General features: G+C 42.3%; 1 protein-coding gene across 1 annotated transcript; it reads right to left on the bottom strand.

Annotated features, from left to right (window-relative positions):
* Positions 1–263: 263 nt before the first annotated feature.
* On the bottom strand, positions 264–19,436 carry fam72a (family with sequence similarity 72 member A). The gene is made up of 4 exons (XM_041195923.1): positions 19,310–19,436; positions 14,075–14,152; positions 9,526–9,650; positions 264–362 (listed from the first exon to the last, which is right to left on the bottom strand). The coding sequence occupies exons 1-4, from the start codon at positions 19,372–19,374 to the stop codon at positions 274–276; spliced, it is 357 nt and encodes a 118-aa protein (XP_041051857.1). The 5' UTR covers positions 19,375–19,436; the 3' UTR covers positions 264–273.
* Between the last annotated feature and the right edge of the window lie 868 nt (positions 19,437–20,304).

Genomic DNA, 20,304 nt, shown 5'->3' with positions numbered 1-20,304 from the left:
CTGCCATCCATCACAAGTGTCTAGAAAGCTGCAAAGCACAAAATTGGGCACTTGCTCACTAATCCTTTCTGGTGTTCACTTGACAACTTCCAGGGTGCAAACATTCACATCCTTCCCTGGTGACAAGAACTTCAAACAAGCTGATTCCAGTTCACAAATTGCAGTGAATTCATGCGGCTGATTCTAAAATGTTTAGAAACTTTGAAATGATGACAAAGTAGATTTACATAAGAAAAAAGCACAAAATTTGAAGTTCTTGATTTCTTTGTTACATCATCTGATACACTCATCATCAGATAGGTTATATACATTCTCTTCATCTTCTGTATCTGGTAAATTCCCCCACAGAAGCAAATCAATACCTGAAATCAAATAAGTTGCACTGTTAATATTAGCTATCAGTTTCCCCTAAGTACTTACACGATATCCAAGGTGAGAAAAAAACCCTAGAGGATCCATAACTCCACTGCCTACATCTGGGGTTGATCAGAGGACCACTGCTTTTTGTGATGTATATTAATGATCTAAACTTGGGTGTGGAGCCGCAATTTTAAAATTTGCAGAGGAGGCAAAACTTGGCAGTGTTGTGAACTTTAAGGAGGATAATGATAGACTTCACTATGATATAGACAGGCAGATGAAATTTAATGCAGAGAAGTGTGAGGTGATACATTTTGGTAGGAGGAATGGAGAGAGGCAATTTTTTTTTATTGTTCATTCACATATAGGCTTCGTTGGCTGGGTTAGCATTTATTGCCCATCCCTAGTTGCCCTTGAGAAGGTGGTGGTGAGCTGCGTCCATGAACTGCTGGAGTCCCTGTTGTGTAAGTACACCCACAGCGCTGTTAGGAAGGGAGTTCCAGGATTTTAACCCAGCGACAGTGAAGGAACTGAGATGAGTTTCCAAGTCAGGATGATGAGTGACTTGTTGGGGAACTTCCAGCTGGTGGTGTACTCTTTACAAAATAAAGGGTACAATTCTAAATTCTAAAGTGGATGCAGGAACAGAAAGAACTGGAGACAAAAACAGAAAGTGCTGGAAAAGCTCAGCAGGTCTGATAGCATCTGTGGAGAGAGATACAGAGTTAACGTTTCGAGTCCATATGACCCTTCTCCACAGCACAGAACTGGAGGGAAATGTGCACTAATCATTGAAATGGAAGAGCAGATTGAAAACATCGTTAAAAAGGCATGCGGGATCCTAGGTTTTAAAAATAAAGGCAGAGTACAAAAAGAAGGAAGCTATGGGGATCCTTTATTAAACACTGGTCAAGCCCCTATTGGAGTACTGTGGAAGGATTTTAAAGCATTAGAGAGGGTGCAGAAAAGATTTACAAGAGTGGTTTCAGGGATGAGGAACTTCAGGTACCTGGATGGATTGAGAAGCTGGGATTGTTCTCCTCAGAGAAAATTGTGAGGAGATTTGATAGTGGTACTCAAGATCAAGAGGGAATTAGACAGGGTAGGTAGAGAGAAACTTGCCATTGGTGGAAAGTTTGACAATCAGATTTAAAGTAATTGGCCAAAAGAACCGACAAGATGAAAAAGCATTTTTCATGCAGCGAGTGATTATGGTCTGCAATGTACTGCCTGAGAGTGTGGTGGAAGCAGATTCAATCGAGGCTTTCAAAAGGAAATTGGATAAGTAACAGAAAAAAAATTGCAGGGTTACAGGGAAAGGGTGGAGGAGTAGAATGACATGACATGCAGAGAGCCAGCAGGATTCAGTGAGTTGAATGGCCTCTTTTTTTTATTCCTTCACAGATGTGGGCGTCGCTGGCAGGGCCAGCATTTTTATTCCCATCCCTAATTACCCTTGAGAAGGTGGTGGTCAGCTGCCTCCTTGAAATGCTGTAGTCCATGAGGTTTAGGCACTTCCATGGTGCTGTTAGGAAGAGATTTTGCAGGATTTTGACCCAGTGACAGTGAAGGAATGGCAATATAGTTCTAATTCAGAATGGTGTGTGGTTTGGAGGGGAACTTCCAGGTGGTGTTCTCACGCACCTACTCCTTCTAGGTGGTAGTGGTCGTGGGTTTGGAAGGTGCTGTCGAAGGCATCTTGGTGAATTCCTGCAGCGCATCTTGAAGATGGTACATACTGCTGCCACTGTACATCGGTGGTGGAAGGAGTGGATATTGAAAGTAGTGGATGGGTTGCCAATAAAGCGGGCTGCTTTATCCTGGATGATGTCAAGCTTCTTGAGTGTTGTTGGAGCTGCACTCATCCAGGCAGTTGGAGAGTATTCCATCACACTCCTGACTTCAGCCTGGTAGATGGTAGACAGGCTTTGGGGAGTCAGGAGGTGAGTTACTCATTGTGTGATTCCTAGCCTTTGACCTGCTCTTGTGGCCACAGTATTAATATGGCTGGTCCAGTTCAGTTTCTGATCGATAGTAACTCCCAGGACGTTGATAGTGGGGGATTCAGCAATGGTAATGTCATTGCATTCCAAGGGAAGATGGTTAAATTCTCTCTTGTTGGAGATGGTCATTGGCTGGCACTTGTGTGGTGCAAATGCTACTTGCCACTTATCAGCTTAAGCCTGAATGTTATCCAGGTCTTGCTGCATATGGACATGGACTGCTTCATGGTGTTGAACATTGTGCAATCATCAGCGAACATCTCCACTTCTGACCTTATGATGGAGGGAAGGTCATTGATGAAGCAGCTGAAGATGGTTGGGCTTAGGACACTACCCTGAGGAACTCCTGCAGTGATTTCTTGGAACTGAGATGATTGAACCCCAACAACCACAACCATCCTCCTTTGTGCTAAATATGACTCCAATCAGTGGAGAGTTCTCCCCACCACCCCCAACAACGACTCCCAGTAACTCCAGTTTTGCCAGGGCACCTTGATGCCACACTTGGGCAAATGCTGCCTTGATGATAAGGGCAGTAACTCTCATCTCACCTTTGGTGCTGTAACCATTCTATGGTCCTATCACCATCCTAGAGTCTTGCCAATTGTGCTTACCACTGAGTCACCACCTCCCAGGGCACTGACTTCAAAATCTTAACCTGAAGGTCCCTCATAGGCCTGCCTCCACCTTACCTATAAATTATCCAGCCCCAAACTTCTGTCACATTCCCCAGTACTGAAGCATTCATAGCAAGGTCTTCAACCATTGTACCTCTCCCTCCACCTTGTTATGCCCATTAATTCAAAATCTTCCTCAAGGAAAAACAAAGGCCCTTTTTTAAAAAAAAAGAATCATGTTTCATTTGAATTAATTTTTTGGGAAAAGGATTTGGAATCAAATGAACAGATTGCACTATGGAGCTAAAGTGCTGTAAAACCACATGATTTTTAAAAACATTCTGAAGCAGTTTTGTTAAAAAAAAGTGGAGCTGACCTCTGTTTTGTGTTAGATAAATGTTATAGATCTGGAATTTATCCAGATTGCAAGGGAAACACTAATCTTTTGAAAGATTCAGATCATTTCCTTTTTCTCCAAACAAGCCTGATCTTTTTAGATCGCCCACAAATGTGCACACACATTTTTTTTAAAACTGTAGGTTCAGGCTTTTATTGTATCAGATAGAAAACCCTTGCTTTCTCCCACTGTCACCCATCCGTAACTTTGTCTTTGATCTCATGATTCAATGCCTTAACTGCATGTAAAAAATTGTGAGTTTTTTTTTAAGTGCTCCCTTCCTCCACTGACTGAAGATGTTGATTCATTCTGGGCTACTGTTTCAGCCATTAGGTACTACTCTTTATCCAGATTTTAACAGACTACAAGACTGTTAAGGACATTAAAATTAAACCTGACTCTGTTGACAGTGGATATCCACATATGCAGTTTCCAGCAGGTGTCACTTATAACTACCTAGACCTGGTCAGCTAAATATTCCACCTCTCATATTTATTGAAGGAGAGATTTTGGAATATAAATATTGCTGAAAAAAGAAACTTTTTTTGTCAAAGCTTTTTGTGTTGCATTCATCAGGACATCTGATTGGTCAAGACATTGCCCTGGGGAATGAATCAGTGAATGGCTGTCACTTATTTTGTTTAGCTGAAACAGATACAATGGCCAGGAATTTCCCGTCGGCGATTTGGGGGTGGGGCCCACTCGCCGAGGGGAAAATGACGTGGGATGACGTCGGGAGCAACCCCCGACATCATCCCGGTCCCTTTAAATTTTCAGGAAGGCAGGCAGACAGCAAAACCAGCTGTCCGCCCGCCAACGTGTCAATGGCCAATTAAGGCCATTAACAGGCTAATTAAGATTGTTAAAGACCTGCCCGTCCAAACTTAAGGCTGGCAGGCAGACCAAGAGCCCCAGCGGGCTCCTGATTATACATGAAACTTCATCCACTGGCGGGATGAGGTTTCATGTCCGTTTTTAAAAGGTTTCATAAAGTTTATGTGTTTCTTATTAACATGTCCCATCTCGTGTGACATTGTCACATGAGGGGGACATGTTAATAATTTTAATATTTTTCTATTTTTGGAGTTTTTTAACCTGTTAGTAATCTCCCTGAGACAGCACTTGGTCTCAAGGAGCAGTCGACCTTTTCGTATGCATAGCGCTTCCTGTTGGGCAGGCTGCTGGACGGGCCTTAATTGGCCCGCCCACTCAAAATGGCGGTGGGCCCCGTTTCAGCGGCGGAGTTTGGCCGCCGCCCACCACCGAGCCGGTGGGGCCCGCCGGCCCACCAAGAGCGAAATTCTGCCCAATGTGTGTACTATCTATCTGCACAGAATAGGACCCTGTGTATTAATATATGTAGCTTCCAGTACACGCAAATGTGCTGCACTACAAGCCCGGCGTAATTGTCTTGACCAACCAGGATCAAGCTGCCTGGTTTAAATTTCAAACAATGCTTGGCAGTTAACTGTCAGTCACTGTCAACTGATGCATTCTCCATGGCAGCGCCTCTACCAATTAGAGTCCACTTGCCAACTAATCAGGACTCTCTTCTCATACAGTATAAATATGTTGTTTCCATGACACTGGTATTTTCTTGTAAGTTGTCCGGATGAGCGTAAGATGAAAAGCTTTGACAAAAAAAGCCTCTTTGTTCAGCAATATTTAAGTTCTGTACTACCAAATTACTATTTTGGAATATGTTGAGCACGTCCCATATCTTGGCAGCCACCTCTCTCATTGGTGAGGAGATCCAACATTGCATCAATTGCACCATTTCGGCCTTCTGCAAACTATGGCAGCGAGTGATTGACAATAAAGACCTTTGCAAATCAACAAAAGTCCTGGTGTACAGAGCAGTTGCCTGCAATGAGACCTAGACTGTGTATCAGCAACACATGGAGCAATTCCATCAGCAATTCCTCTGCCACTTCCTCCGGATTCAATGGGAAGACTGTCGAACAAACACGAGTGCCCTTCTTGAAGCTACGTCCAGAGCTCTGAAGAAGAGTCATATGGATTTGAAACGTTAACTCTGTTTGTCTCTCCACAGGTGCTGCCAGCCTTGCTGAGCTTTTCCAGCATTTTCTGTTTATTTCAGGTTTCCAGCATTCATAGTATTTTGATTTTATCCTGAAAAACCAACTTCAATAGACAAGACATTGTGTTCAGATAACAAAAAACTGTCTCGCCTGCCAGATCCTGTTTTCTCTTCTTTCAAATGGCCCATGTTCCAGGTCAGTACAAAAAAAATGCTTCAAAGATGCTCTGAAGGTCTCCTTGAAGTGCGGCAGCATTGACATTAATGGCTGGGAGGAGCTTGCTACCAATCATTCAGAATGGTGACAACTTGTGCAACAAGCTGGATCACACTGTGTCTTAACATCTTAATGATGAGGCAGAGTGGCGATACAGAAGGAAATAAAAAGAAGAAAATCCTGAACTCTGGATCCCACTACCTAATGGGCCATTCTGCCCCATTTGCCCAAAGATCTGTGGGTTGAGAATCTGCCTTTTCAGTCACATGAAGACCTATGGCAGAAACTCAAGACCCTGAGTAGAAGTCATCCTTGAATGGAGGGACAGGTGATGGCAACTCGGTAGTAATCAGGAATGGGAAGCAATGTAATTTATTTCCTGAATGCTTGGGGTGCTGTGGATAATTATAGTACCCTTATAGCTCTCCTATATCAAGGCAGCCAACAGTACGATGCAGATTGAACATGGGGTCTCCCTGATCTGTAAGGCTCAGTGCCATACCATATGGTACATTAAGTCACCAGGAAATTTGTAAATCTGCCCCATAAAATATTTTAAAACTGGTGAAAATATCAAATAGTCTTGAATTAGTTATGCATGGTGGGGTGAATCCAGGAGTTAAATGATAATATTTAATCCCATAGAACAGTTGTGATTATTTTAAATATCAGGTATCAGAATTTTTTTTTAGGTCTCTGTGACATGTACCAGCCCCTTATGGTGAAATACCCTGCTCTCTGGTTTCTACAGTGATGATCGGTAACCAGTGGGTCAGGTGGATAACAGCAGAATCCCAGAGTAGTCTCCCAACCATGTCTAGTCACTCCTTCCTTTGAAAGCCAGGAATGAGGACCATTTTTTATGGACAGCTAGGAATCCATTACTCCATGCAATACATTGGCACATGAATTAAAAATTTGAGATGTGATAAAATCACATTTTGCAAGTACCTACACAATTTTGTGAGTGAGGATTCATGTAGGTTTCAGCAATCTGTTGTTACACCATTAGAAACAATAATCCTTAAAACAGACAGTTCCTCAAGATTATTAGGAGAACAGTAAGAAACGAGTAACAAAAAGTCCAAGGGATGGACACACCATCCGTGGTTAACTAGAAGGGTTAAAAATTGTATCAAACTTAAAGAAAAAGCACATAATTGTGCAAAGTTAGGTGGAAGGCCAGAAGATTGGACAGAATATAAGGAACAGCAAAGGATGACTAAAAGATTAATAAGGTGGGAAAAATGAGAGTATGAGAGAAAGCTAGCCAGAAATATAAAAACAAATAATGAGTTTGTATAAATATTTTAAAAGGAAACAAATTAACAAAGTGAGCCTTCCAGACTGAATATTGAGTTCAACAACTTTAGATCTTGAACTCCCTCCTCTATCCCCACCCACTTTCCGTTTCTTCCCCCTCCCTTTTATTTTTTCCAATAATTTATATAGATTTTTCTTTTCCGACCTATTTCCATTATTTTTAAATGTATTCCACCCTCTGTTTATTTCACCCCCACCCCCATTAGAGCTTGCTTGTCCTATTCTCCACTCTTAATTAGCACATTCTTTAGATAATATCACGACCTTCAACACCTCTTTGTTCTTTTGTCTGTGACATCTTTTGATTATCTCCTCCTATCACTGCTTGCTTGTCCCAACAACCCTCCACCCCTTCTTCCCCACCCACCCCCCCGCCCCCCAAACCAGCTTATATTTCACCCCTTTCCCATTTCTACTTAGTTCTGTTGAAGGGTCATGAGGACTCGAAACGTCAACTTTGCTCTTCTCCCCCAATGCTGCCAGACCTGCTGAGTTTTTCCAGGTATTTCTGTTTTTGTTTTAGATTTCCAGCATCCACAGTTTTTTTGTTTTTAACAAAGTGAGCGTTGGTCCTATAGAAAGTGAATCTGGAAAATTGATAATGGAAAACAAGGAAATGGCAGATGGATTGAACAAGTATTTTGCTTCAATCTTCACTATAGAAGATACAAGTAACATCCCAGAGGCAGCAGTAAATCAGGAAATGGAAGGTCAGGAGGAACTCAGGAAAATTACAATCAGCAGGGAAGTGGTATTGAGTAAATTGTTGGAGCTGCGGGCTGACAAGTGGTGCCCGGGTCCTGACGGACTTCATCCGAGGGTCTTAAAAGAAGTGGCTAATGAGAAAGTTGATGCATTGGTTTTAATTTTCCAAAACTCCTTAGATTCAGGGAAGGTCCCATTAGGTTGGAAGATAGCAAATGTAACTCCATTATTCAAAAAGGGAGGGAGACAGAAAGTGGGAAACTACAGGTCGGTTAGCTTAACATCTGTCATAGGGAAAATGTTAGAAGCTATTATTAAAGAAGTTATAGCAGGGCACTTAGAAAGGTTCAAGGTAATCTGGCAGAGACAACATGGTTTTGTGAAAGGGAAATCATGTTTAACCAACTTATTGGAGTTCTTTGAGGAAGTAACATGCGCTGTGGATAAAAGGGAACCAGTGAATGTACTGTACTTAGATTTCCAGAAGGCATTTGATAAAGTTCCACATCAAAGGTTACTGCAGAAAATAAAAGCTCATGGTATAGGAGATAACAAAATGGCATGGATAGAAGATTGGCTTGCTAACAGGAAGCAGAGTGTAGACATAAGTGGGTCTTTTCAGGTTGGCAAGATGTAACGAGTGGTGTGCCATAGGGATCAGTGCTGGGATCTCAGCTGTTTACAATTTACATAAATGACTTGGTTGAAGGGATGGGTGGGATGGTTGCCAAATTTGCTGATGACACAACGATAGGTAGGAAAGTAAGTTGTGAAGAGCACATAAGGAGGGTACAAAAAGATATAGATAGGTTAAGCGAGTGGGCAAAGATGTGGCAAATGGAGTATAATGTAGGAAAATGTGAAATAGTCCATTTTGGTAGAAAGAAAAAAAGAGAAGCTTGTTATCCAAATGGTGAGAGATTGCAGAGCTCTGATATGCCGAGAGATCTGGATGTCTTAGTGCATGAATCACAAAAGGCTAGTATGCACATACAGCAAGTAATTAGGAAAGCTAATAGAATGTTATCATTTATTGCAAGGGGAATTGAATACAAAAGTGGGGAGGTTACGCTTCAGTTATACAGGGCACAAGTAAGACCACAACTGGAGTATTGTGTACAGTATTGGTCACTCCATTTAAGGAAGGATGTAAGTGCATTGGAAGCAGTTCAGAGAAGGTTTACCAGACAAATACCTGGAATGGGCGAGTTTTCTTATGAGGAAAGGTCGGACAGGCTAGGCTTGTACTCGCTGGAGTTTAGAAGAGTAAGAGGCGATTTAATTGAAACATATAAGATCCTGAGGGATCTTGACAGAGTGGATGTGGAGAGGATGTTTCCTTTTGTGGGAGAATCTAGAACTAGGGGTCACTGTTTAAGAATAAGGAGTCATCCATTTAAAGCAGAGATGAGGTGAAATTTTTTATCACAGAGAGTTATGAGTCTTTGGAACTCGCTTCCTGAAAAGCAGAATCTTTGAATATTTTTAAGGCAGAGGTGATAGATTCTTGATAAGCAAGGGGGTGATAGGTTACCAGGGGTAGGCGAGATGTAGATTGGAAGTTACTATCAGATCAGCCATGATCTCATTAAATGGCAGAGCAGGCTTGAGGGACTGAATGGCCTACTCCTGCTCCTTGTTCATATGTAACAGGTGTTACTACCTGTAGTAAAGTGCAACATGCAAAAATTTAAATGTCTGTAATACTGTAGCATTTGAGTTCAAGGACAACATTTACAAAATAACCTTTCACACACCAATAATAACAGCTCTCAGCTCCCTACGTGTATACAACACAAGCTGTCTGGACAATGGAGGCACAATACTGCGGTTTTCCACACTCAGCTTGATAATGTGCTTACCAGAGGAATCCAGTCTGTTGACAGCATAGATCACCTGGCTGTGAAACATCCAGAAATGGCCATTGTTACAGGAAAGCAAACACGGTTTGCAAGGGACAACCACATGGTAGCCAACAGCATTACCACTGAAAATGAGAGAAAGTGATGATTTGTCTGATCAACATTCACAGCTGTTGCAATAGAATCCTTTACAAACCGCAACTTGCCCATTTCCCTTGCACAAAACTCAGCCATGAACTTCTTGTGTGACAGAAAATTGAGAACCAATCCATGGTATACATTTACTATATAGTTAAAGTAGAACATTTGACAAGAGTCCTGAAATGCACACATTAGTACTAAGGAAAACTGGGAAGTGAGCTTCAAAGGTGCTGAGGGACTAGCAGTCCAATTGGATATGGCACAGCTTGGTATAGTACTAAGCCACACAGACCATAAGGTTTCAGGTTTCAGCCCCAAGTCAGTGTCAAGTCAGCCAAGGTTTCAGTTCCATATCAAGTTACTCTGCTAGTTAACGTTTTAAGTCCGTATGACTCTTCACGGACTCGAAATGTTAACTGTGTTCCTCTCCGCAGATGCTGTCAGACCTGCTGAGTTTTTCCAGGTATTTTTGTTTTGGATTTCCAGCATCCGCAGTTTTTTGCTTTTATACTCTGCTAGTTTGTTCTGTGAACAGGATCCGATTGAGTTGAGCTGCTTTCCATAGCTGAATAGCCTGCTAACCCTCACACATGAAAAATGGATGGAGTGCCACAGTAGATAGTACCTGTGGAAACAAACCCCCAACCAACCCCAGTACGGAATCAGCATCCTTAGGAGAATAGAGGATGAAAGTGGACAGTAGCATTTGCTCTCCAAAGCTCAGAACTGAAGCTCTCAGAACTGAAGCTACCTCTAACAATTTTCATCTATATAGAATATTCAACATAGAAAACATCCCAAGACAAATTATACAAGGGGAAGGAAAAATCCATAAGGGACCAATGCCTGAAACAGATTGAAAGGTAAAGAAGGATTAGGTGGAGAAAGAAGTGAAGAGCTGCAAGGATTCAGGAAGGATATTCAAACAGGACCAGGTAGGTGAAGACTGCTACCAATGTGTGGGATGGGTGAGGAGTTTAGGCTGGGGGGTGGGGTGGGGGGGGGCGGTGGGTTGCGGGGAGAGATTAAAGAGTAGGAGGAAAGTCAGAAAGCATAAATTTCTTCAAATCAGAGAACTGAAGGACCTAGGGTTGGAGGAAGTATGTGGCAAGGGCATTGGAAAACTTGATGAAGAGAATTTTAAATTCAATGCATTGCAGGAAGGAGCTAACATAAGTCAATGAGAACAGCTACAAAAGGACTGTGAGCAGCTGCATTCTGGTCAAGTTGGGTTTATGAAGTGTAGAGGACATTAGAAAAATTTAGTCTAGGGATAAAAACACATGAGTTTCATTGGTTGTGAAGCTGAAATATGGGTTGAAGTAACAGTCTTGGTTATGGATAGGATGTGGAGTCAAAAAAAAATCATTCATTGGTCTTGTGGGATCTTGCTTTGCACAAAATGGGCACCACATTTGCCTACACATCACTGCATTTCAAAGTAATTCACTATGCAAGACATTAAAGACCATATAAATACAAGACTTTTGTTTACTTATTTTATCATAATTAAGATAATGGATGGCATCCAAACATGAACTTATCGTTCACTTCTCAATATTCTTGATTTCAAAGGGAATTGACATAAATTCTAGAATTTTTAACATTCATTCTTTAATGGAATGTAGATGTTGCTGGCTATGTCAGCATTTATGCCCGACCCTCAGTGCCCTTGAGAAGGTAGCGGTGAACTGCTTTCTTGAACTGATGCAGCTCATGTGGGGTAAGTACACCACAGTGCTATTAAGAAAGGGAATTCCAGGATTTTGACCCAGCGACAGCGAAGGAATGGCACTATTGTTCCAAGTCAGGATGGTGTGTAACTTGGAAGGAAACTTGCAAGTGTGAAGCGTCTGCTGCCTTTGTCCTTCTAGGTGATAGAGGTTGCGGGTTTGGAAGGTGCTGTTGAAGGAGCTTTTGGTGAGTTGTTGCAGTGCATCTTGTAGATGGTGCACATTGCTGTCACTGTGTGTCGGTGGTAGAGGGACTGAATGTTGAAGGTGGTGAATGGGGTACCAATAAAGTGGGCTGCTTTGTCTTGGATGGTGTCAAGCTTCGTGAGTGTTGTTGGAGCTGTACTCATCCAGGCAAGTGGGAAATATTTCATTACACCCGATTTGATCCTTGTAGATGGTGGACAGGCTTTGGGGAATCAGGAGGTGACTTACTCACCACAGAATTCCCAGACTATGACCTGTTCTTGTAGCCACAGTATTTATATGGCTAGTCCAGTTCAGTTTCTGGTCAATAGTAACTCCTAGGATGTTGGTAGTGGAGGATTCAGCAATGGTAATGCCATTGAATGTCATGGGGAAATGGTTAGATTCTCTCTTGTTGGAGATGGTCATTGCTTGGCCCTTGTGTGGCGTCATATATCTGAGGAGTCGCAAATGCTGCTGAGCATTGTGCAATCATCTGTGAACACCCCACTCCTGATCTTATGATGGAGGAAAGGTCATTGATGAATCAGCGTTGATGAAAATGGTTGGGCCTAGGACACTACCCTGAGGAACTCCTGCAGCAATGTCCCAGGACTGAAACGATTGACCTCCGATAACCACAACCATCTTTCTTTGTGCTAGGTATGACTGCAACCAGTTGAGAGTGTTCCCTATGATTCCCATTGACTCCAGATTTGCTAGGGCTCTTTGATGCCACACTCAGACAAATTACATCAAAGAACCCGAGCAAAACTGGAGTCAATAAAGCACTATTCATGGTAAGCATATGGAGTAGGTTATTAATGCGACTGAGAAGCATTTTTTAAAAAAATACATATATTTATGGAAGCTATAAGTAGCACATTTATCAAATGAGAAGCCAGCATATGAAAATGGATACTCGTGGAATCAATAGCAGAAATCAACGTGAGAGATGCACACAACCCACACTACAAACATGAAATTATTTGGAAAGGAGAAAGTTAGAGAACACTAGAAACAGAGTTAATGTTTCAGGTCAGTGACCTTACATCAGAAGTTTTGAAAAAAGATCATCAGCCTGAAATGTTAATGCTGTTTCTCACTCCACAGATGCTGCTAGTCCACTGTCATTTCCAGCATTTTCTGTTTCTATTTCAGATTTCTATCATCTGCAGTATTTTGCTTTTGAATAGAATGAGCAGTTATGGTGCCAGCCCCGCAACCCAAAGGGTTGACTTACTTCCTGAAGTTTGAGACCCAAAACTGGGCATAATATTTGAACTGTCCACTAATGTCCACTAATTTGCATAGGTATAGTATTACTTCTTTGCTGATGTACCTCTATGTCCCATTTATAAAATCTCTGATCCTGTATGTTTGTTTGAAGATCGTCACTCATAAGCAGTCAATTTGCTCCCAGCAAGGTCTCACAAATAGTTAAATGAATGGCTGTGTTGCCAAAGACACCATTTGAAGTTCCTGCTCTTCTTCCAATAGTGCTTCAGATTTCTCTGAGTACCTGAGCAGCAGGCAGGAACTTGTTTAACATCTCATTTGAAAGATGGCACCTCCAGCAGTGCAACACTCCTTCACTGCACTAAGTGTTAACCCAGGTTATGTGCTCAAATCTATAGGGAGATTTGAACCCATGAACTTCTGACAGGGATTAGAGTGCCAACACTCTGAGTCAAGATGGCACCTAAAGAGCATGAAAGAAAATATGAGATGTTAGGGGACATTGCTAGATTTTTGTTGGGCAAGCATATTAAGGGATAAGGAACCAAGATGAGTAGATGGAGTTAAGCCATGAACTAACTGAATGGCGAAACTGGCTTAAACCATTGAATGGCCTACTTTTGTTCCTATGGTTTGGATTTTACCTCAATGGTATGGGGTCCACTAGCAGTGGCCACTGCTGGGACTGTACCTGAGGGATGATGGTGCAGCAATGGACAAGCATCCTCAAAGTGTGACATTTGGGGTCTGGGAGGTGCCGAGGTACCAGTAAGCGAAAGGTGGGGGGGGGGTAGCTGAAAGCAGGAGGCTCTGTGGCCATGGGAGTAGCCATTGATGACATGGGCCCCTTCGTGGGCCAAAGAACGCCCACAAAGGAGGTCCCACCCAACTCTCCGGAGCCTGCTGGGGTTCATCAGACATTCTCCCCATGCAGTGGAGGGTCCCGCAGCGGCCAGTAAAGTGTCAGTGGAAGAGGGAAAAGGCCCTTAATTTGGCCACTTAATTGGTTACAATTGGCTACGGCCGGCAGTTAGTCTGCCACTTTTGTTGCCATTGGCAAAATGGACTGGCAGCAGGAATGCCACCTTCTGCCTTCCTGCAGCACTTTGGTAGCCTTCCCACCTCACACCCCTCTGGAAGAGTTACTGTAGCTGTAGCTATTCTTGTCATGAGATACCGCAAAATCCAGACATTCGTTCTTCCACAGCCATTCACTTATAACTTCCAATTACAGCTGAGAACATACTTACCATTTTAAACATGCAATGTCTTTTATTTTACATTTGCAGCTTTCTGTGGAGTAGCAATTTCCAACAAAGTCCACGGCCCTGTAATTTAGAACAAGTCAGCGTGAAATAACAGCTGCAATCTGCATCAGTTAGTGGGACGTTCCCAACCAGAATAATTGGCCCAACATGTCCATAGTCTGCCACACCAGTGTTCACACCAATCTCAGAGCCAAAGTAATGCACCCATTATCAGTTATAATTTTTTTTCTGTAGATAATCTCAGCCATAGTACATGTGCCCTTCTTGACTTAGTCTGCAGGGTTCCTGATCCTGATTGCCATCCAGCAACCTTTACTATAGTTTGTACTGGTGTGACATTGGATCTTCAGCAGTGGTAGCCTTATCAAATTACCCAGACAAAGAATAAGCAATTTGGACAGGTGCCAGAGGGCTGCAATTGCCAACTGAAGCACACTCCGGTGAAGAGAAAGAAAATTGCAAATTGTTTGCATTTTGGCAATAGTACATGGGATTTCTTGGTTGAAAGATACTCAGTACCTTGCTGACAGGCAAGTTGTGATTAGGGCATCAAAGAATCAGGACCACAATCTGATGTTATACATTATGAAAGGAGGTGAGGGATTTAGACAGGGTGCAGAATGGTTCCAGGGATGAGAGACTTCAGTTACGTGGATAGATTGGAGGAGCTGGCAATGTATCCTCTAATTTTTTTTCCTAGAGTGTGCAATTTGTGTGAGTACACAGCCCCATTCCATTTCTTTGTGTGGCGGTAATTTAAAGGGGACAACTTGTGCCCAGACTGCACAGGCACTATCAGGCTGCTGAGCAGCTGTACAGCTTAGAGGGAACATTGAAGCTGAATGTCTTAACTCTAATCCTTGGAGAAGGTTGAGAGGAAATTTGATAGAATAGTTCAAAATCATGAGGGTTCTAGACAGAGTAGATAGAGAAAACAGTCACTTGGTAGCACAAAACTTAAATCTTGCTAAAAAGTGGGACATTTTGCTGAACATTTTCATCTTGCATTCATCAGGACAAAGGCAGGAATGCCAAATTTCAATTGATCACAATTTATATTACAGGAGCAAAGGATGCTGATTGGTTGGCAAATCAACTCTGATTTGCCAAGGCATTGTCATGGAGAAAGCAACAGGGAACTATAGGCTCCCCAGGCTCCCGAGTGATTCAAAAAAGGCACAAGGCTTGATCATATTCCAAAACAAAAACAGAATTACCTGGAAAAACTCAGCAGGTCTGGCAGCATCGGCGGAGAAGAAAAGAGTTTCTGTTGAAGGGTCATGAGGACTCGAAACGTCAACTCTTTTCTTTTTTGTTTTGGATTTCCAGCATCCGCAGTTTTTTGTTTTTATATTTATATTTTGATCATATTCCTTTTGTTTGCAGAGAATGGGTCCTTGAATATGAATGTAAGTCGCTTATAGCAAGTGTAAATGAACAATGTTATGACCTTAACTGGTTATCTTAAATTGGTTGTTAGTGTGGTTATTAATGCACTCAGATCGTTCAGCAAGTGCTACCCAATCGTGGAATCACACCTAACAGTCGACGTTGTTTTCTGGGTTTTCCAAGCGAGGGCTGGTAGAGTACATTCTGTACTCTGTCTATTACAAACAACTGAAGGAACATGCTGTTTGATTTGATCAGCCAATCGCTGAGACATATTGCCAACATACCTGGCATCGCACCAGCAGTGAAATTCATCAACCAATTTGAGAAAATCAATCAAGCTCATAACATGGTTCATTTACACTTGCTAGAAGCAATTTATATTCATATGCAGGAACCCATTCTGTGCAAACAAAAGGAATATGCTCAAGTCTTGCACCTTTTTTGAATCACCCAGGAGATTGGGGAGCCCGTTGCTTTCTTCATAGTAACACCTTGGCCAACTGGTGTCGACTTGCCAACCAGTCAACACCCTTTTCTCCTATAATATAAATTGTTGTGATCATTTGAAATTTGGCATTCTTGTGTTTGTCCTGATAAGTACAAAATGCAAAGCTCTGGCAACATATCTCCCTTTTTAGCAATAGAGAAAAAATTATTACATTGGTGGAAGAGTTGAGAACCAAAGTATAGCAATTTAAAGTGATTTGCAAAAGCAACAAAGCTGATATGAAGAAAAACTTTTTTTATGCAGTGAGTAGTCAGGATCTGGAATGCATTGCCTGAGATGGTGGGGGAGGAAGCATCTTGGATATTTTATTATATTAAAAGCACTATACCAATGAAGGTGCTGTTGTGAAATTCAGAAGGGTCAGAAACTCTGCAAAATAATGTTGTTAGCAGGGTGATGTGCCTTAATATCACATGTATAGGCCACCTCTGGGAAGGATAATGCTGGCATAAAGGCTATACACTCTAATTCAAATACTTTATTTTTAAAAAGTTTAATACAGTACACCAACGTTAATAATACTAATTGTGGAAACTCCTTTCATTCTTTATCCCTCAGGTTGAAAGGTAGAGGAGGAAAAATATTATCTGAATTGACGCAATGTGTGTTGACACATGTGGCAAGTAGTTTCCATATATTGGAGATATGCTACTCAACCAAAATATTACAGGCAAAGTGTAATCAGCTGGATTCAAAGCAGCTCAGGCCTCATAACTGCCCAGCTGATGGTGCTCTGTCGTGAATCATAAGAAAGCAAGGCTAAGACCATGCCAACATGTAGAGGAAGTTCTGATTTAAAGACTTAAAATGACTCCATCTCTTCAACAAAATAACAGAAAACTGGACCTGATATTTTATGTGAATGGAAACTTCACAGAAAATTACTGAATACATGCATTCTGCTTAGTTATAAAGCTTCCTTCACAAATGGAATGAACATTGAAGGCATGAGCCACTATTTTGTTACAAATTGCAGGGCAATAACCTTGCTTTTAAGAAACTAGTCAATAGTTTGCTTTGGAGTCATATAAGGAGTCATTGGGCATCCCTAGGACAAATGTCATTCACAACAGCAACATGATTAACCCCATGTTGCAATGTCCCAAATTAATTATCTTGGCTTTCAAGAAGATTAAAAGAAAACCCAACCACAAGAGGGTATTGAGGTGCCTGACTACACTAATATCAGGTTAATTGTGTTACAGGATTGCCTTTATTGGGATATTAAGCCCACTGAGAGTGAAGCACTGCACACTACAGCTAGAGCTGACACTGGTCCTTGTTAGTGTCAACCTTGTCTCAGAAATAGCACTCTGTCCACTTAGCGACATAGCTCCACTCCAGAGACTCGAGCGCATAATCCTGGCTTACATTCCTGTGCAGAACTGAGGGAGTGCTGCACCGTCAGAGGTGCTGCCTTTCGGGGGACATGTTAAACTGATCTCTCACGTAAAAGATCCCACAACACAGTTAGGAGGAGGACAGGGACTTCTGATCGATAATTGTCCCTCAGCTGACATCGTAAATGAGATTACCTGGAAACCTGACATCCCATCGATGTCTGTGGGACCTTGGGTCTGCATTTCTCAACATCAGAACAGTGGCTCCCATTCCAAAGTTATTTCAATAGCTGTGAAGCCCTTTGGGACATCCCCAGATTGGGAAAAGCATTATTTAAACGCAAGCTTTTTCTTCATTCTTACTTTGTATTGTACTGCTGTTTGTTCTGCTTATCATACCAGTTTAATCACAATGGTTAAATGTCTTGTATACATATTTTTTTCAAAGCAATGTTGTTCCTCCTTAAAAGATGTGACCTTTTTTGGGGATATCATTTCACAGGCACCAACAGCTTTCTAGTAACTTGCCCAGATATCTTTACACTTGCAAGCCTAAGACTGTTGGCACATGAGAGGCAGGAATCACAATTTTTAAAAAAATTCATTCTTGGGTTGTGGGCATCGCTGGCTAGGTCAGCATTTATTGCCCATCCCTAATTGCCCTTGTTTAGAGGACATTTAAGAGTCAACCACATTGCTGTGGGGCCAGGCCAGGTAAGGGTGGCAGATTTTCTTCCCTAAAGGGCATTGGTGAACCCGATGGGTTTTTACGACAATTAGCAATAGCTTCATTGTCATCATTAGACTTTTAATTCCAGAATATTTTCATTTTAATCTTAATTGCACCACCTATCATGGTGGGATTTGAATCCAGATTACCAATCCAGTAACAATGCCACTGCACCATCGCCTGCACCACATTTAAACAGATTCTGTCCACATGCACATTTTCCAGCAGCAAATAGGAGAGGGAATCCTGGCAAATAGCTTTCACTCTCCAGTGTAGGAATGCTGAGACTGATATCAGGTAACTCAGCACAGCCTTCCTGTTTTAAATAACTTAGCATTGCCACTGAAAAGAACATTTATCTCTAAGCTAACAGATGCACCATCTATAAATTTCTAAATAAGCTCTGATCAAGTTAGTTGGCAGAAAATTGAAAAAAAAAATTATGTATAGCCCTTTCGCAAGTTCAGAATGTCCTAAAGCTCCTTCCAGCCAATGAAATACTGTTGAAGTGTGGTCACTGTTATGATGTAGGCAACGTGGTAGTCAATTTGCACACTGCAAGCTCCCACAAAACAGCCATATAATGGCCAAATAATTGGTTGAGGAATAATTATTGGCCAGGGCACATAGGAGGGAACTCCCTGCTCTTCAAGTAGTGAGATTAGATATTTTACAACAACCTCAGAAGGCAGGCAAGGCCTTGATTTAACATCTCATCCAAAAGGCAGCACTTCTGACAGTACAGCATTCCCTCAGCATTGCACTTGGAGTGCCAGCCTAGATTTTTGTTGCCTCTGGAGTGAGACTTGAACCCACAACTTTCTGGACTCAAAAGGGGGAGAATGCTACCCACTGATTCACATCTGATACAGATTGTGCCATTGTAAACATGTCATTACATAGTATTGGCGGCACAGAAACAGGCCGTTCAGCCCAACTGGTCCATGCCTCTACAGGAGCCTCCCCCACACCCCCCCCCCTCTTCATCTCACCCCTTCAGCATATCCCCTCTTATTCATGTCTGCCTCGTGTGTGTTTATGCAGCTTCCCTTTAAACACGTCGACACGGTTCACCTCAATCGTTCCAATGTGGTGGGTGGTAAGCGAGTTTCACCTTCTCACCAAGTCTGCGGGTCAACAAGGCGTGAAGAAACCATTAAAATGTCAGGACTACAGATGGGCTTAGTGCAATAGCAGAGAGAGAGAGAGAGTGAGAGAGTGAGTGAGCAATGTCATCTGATCCTTACCTTGTTGGGGGGATATCAGTAGAATAAAGTTCCATCTCTGTGTCAGCCAGGAGGACAGCCTTCATGCCTCGGGCACACAGCACATTATCGCAGAACTTGCAGCACAGCAGCGCAACCAGCTTATTCTTAAACGTCAGCGCCGACATCTCCCAGCCCTGTTTCTAAACTTGATAACGACTTACTTTAAAAGATAATTTTTTTTTTTAAAAAAAAAGCGGATTTGCCGCAGTGGACCACCCAGCAACTCCTGGCGGGTTTTGTAGCTCTGACCATTAATGCATGTTTGACAAGTCTCCCTGTCCCTCGTTAATCACGTGTGCCTGCCTGGATCTTTCCAGCAGGAGCTATACCTCTACCCCCTTACTGTGTACACAGCGTCACTGACCCACCATTAAGGATCTGTCCAGAACCCCTAAGGTTTGCTGGATCTGTTTCTCTCAGTTCTTTCTCTCTCTCTCTCTCTCTACACCCTACCCTTCAACCTTCGTTTGCCTCTTTCTCTCTATGCATCTCTCAGTATTACAATCATCTCCCTCAGTATACAGTGGCTGACTTCTCTATACCTGTGCACACTGATTGCTATGCCCTGACTGACCCCTCAGTATAGACAGATATGCACTCAGTGTACACTGATTGCTATGCCCTGACTGACCCCTCAGTGTACACTGAAATGCACTCAGTGTACACTGATTGCTATGCACTGACTGACCCCTCAGTGTACACTGATTGATCCCTGTGTATACTGATTGATTTACACTGAATGGTTTACACTGACATGCATCCACTGACCCTTCAGCGTACACAAATTGATATGCACTCACTAACCCCTCAGTGGACACTGATTGATGTGCACTGACTATACACTATACACTGACTAGTTTACACTAGCTGATCCCTCAGTATACACTGATTTAAACTGGCTGATCCCTCAGGATACACTGACTGATTTACACTGACATGCACTAACTGACCTCTCAGTTTACACTGGCTTATAT

This window comes from Carcharodon carcharias, chromosome 9 (genome assembly GCF_017639515.1).
Source record: "Carcharodon carcharias isolate sCarCar2 chromosome 9, sCarCar2.pri, whole genome shotgun sequence".
Taxonomy (NCBI): domain Eukaryota; kingdom Metazoa; phylum Chordata; class Chondrichthyes; order Lamniformes; family Lamnidae; genus Carcharodon; species Carcharodon carcharias.
This window is presented reverse-complemented; position numbering and strand designations above follow the sequence as displayed.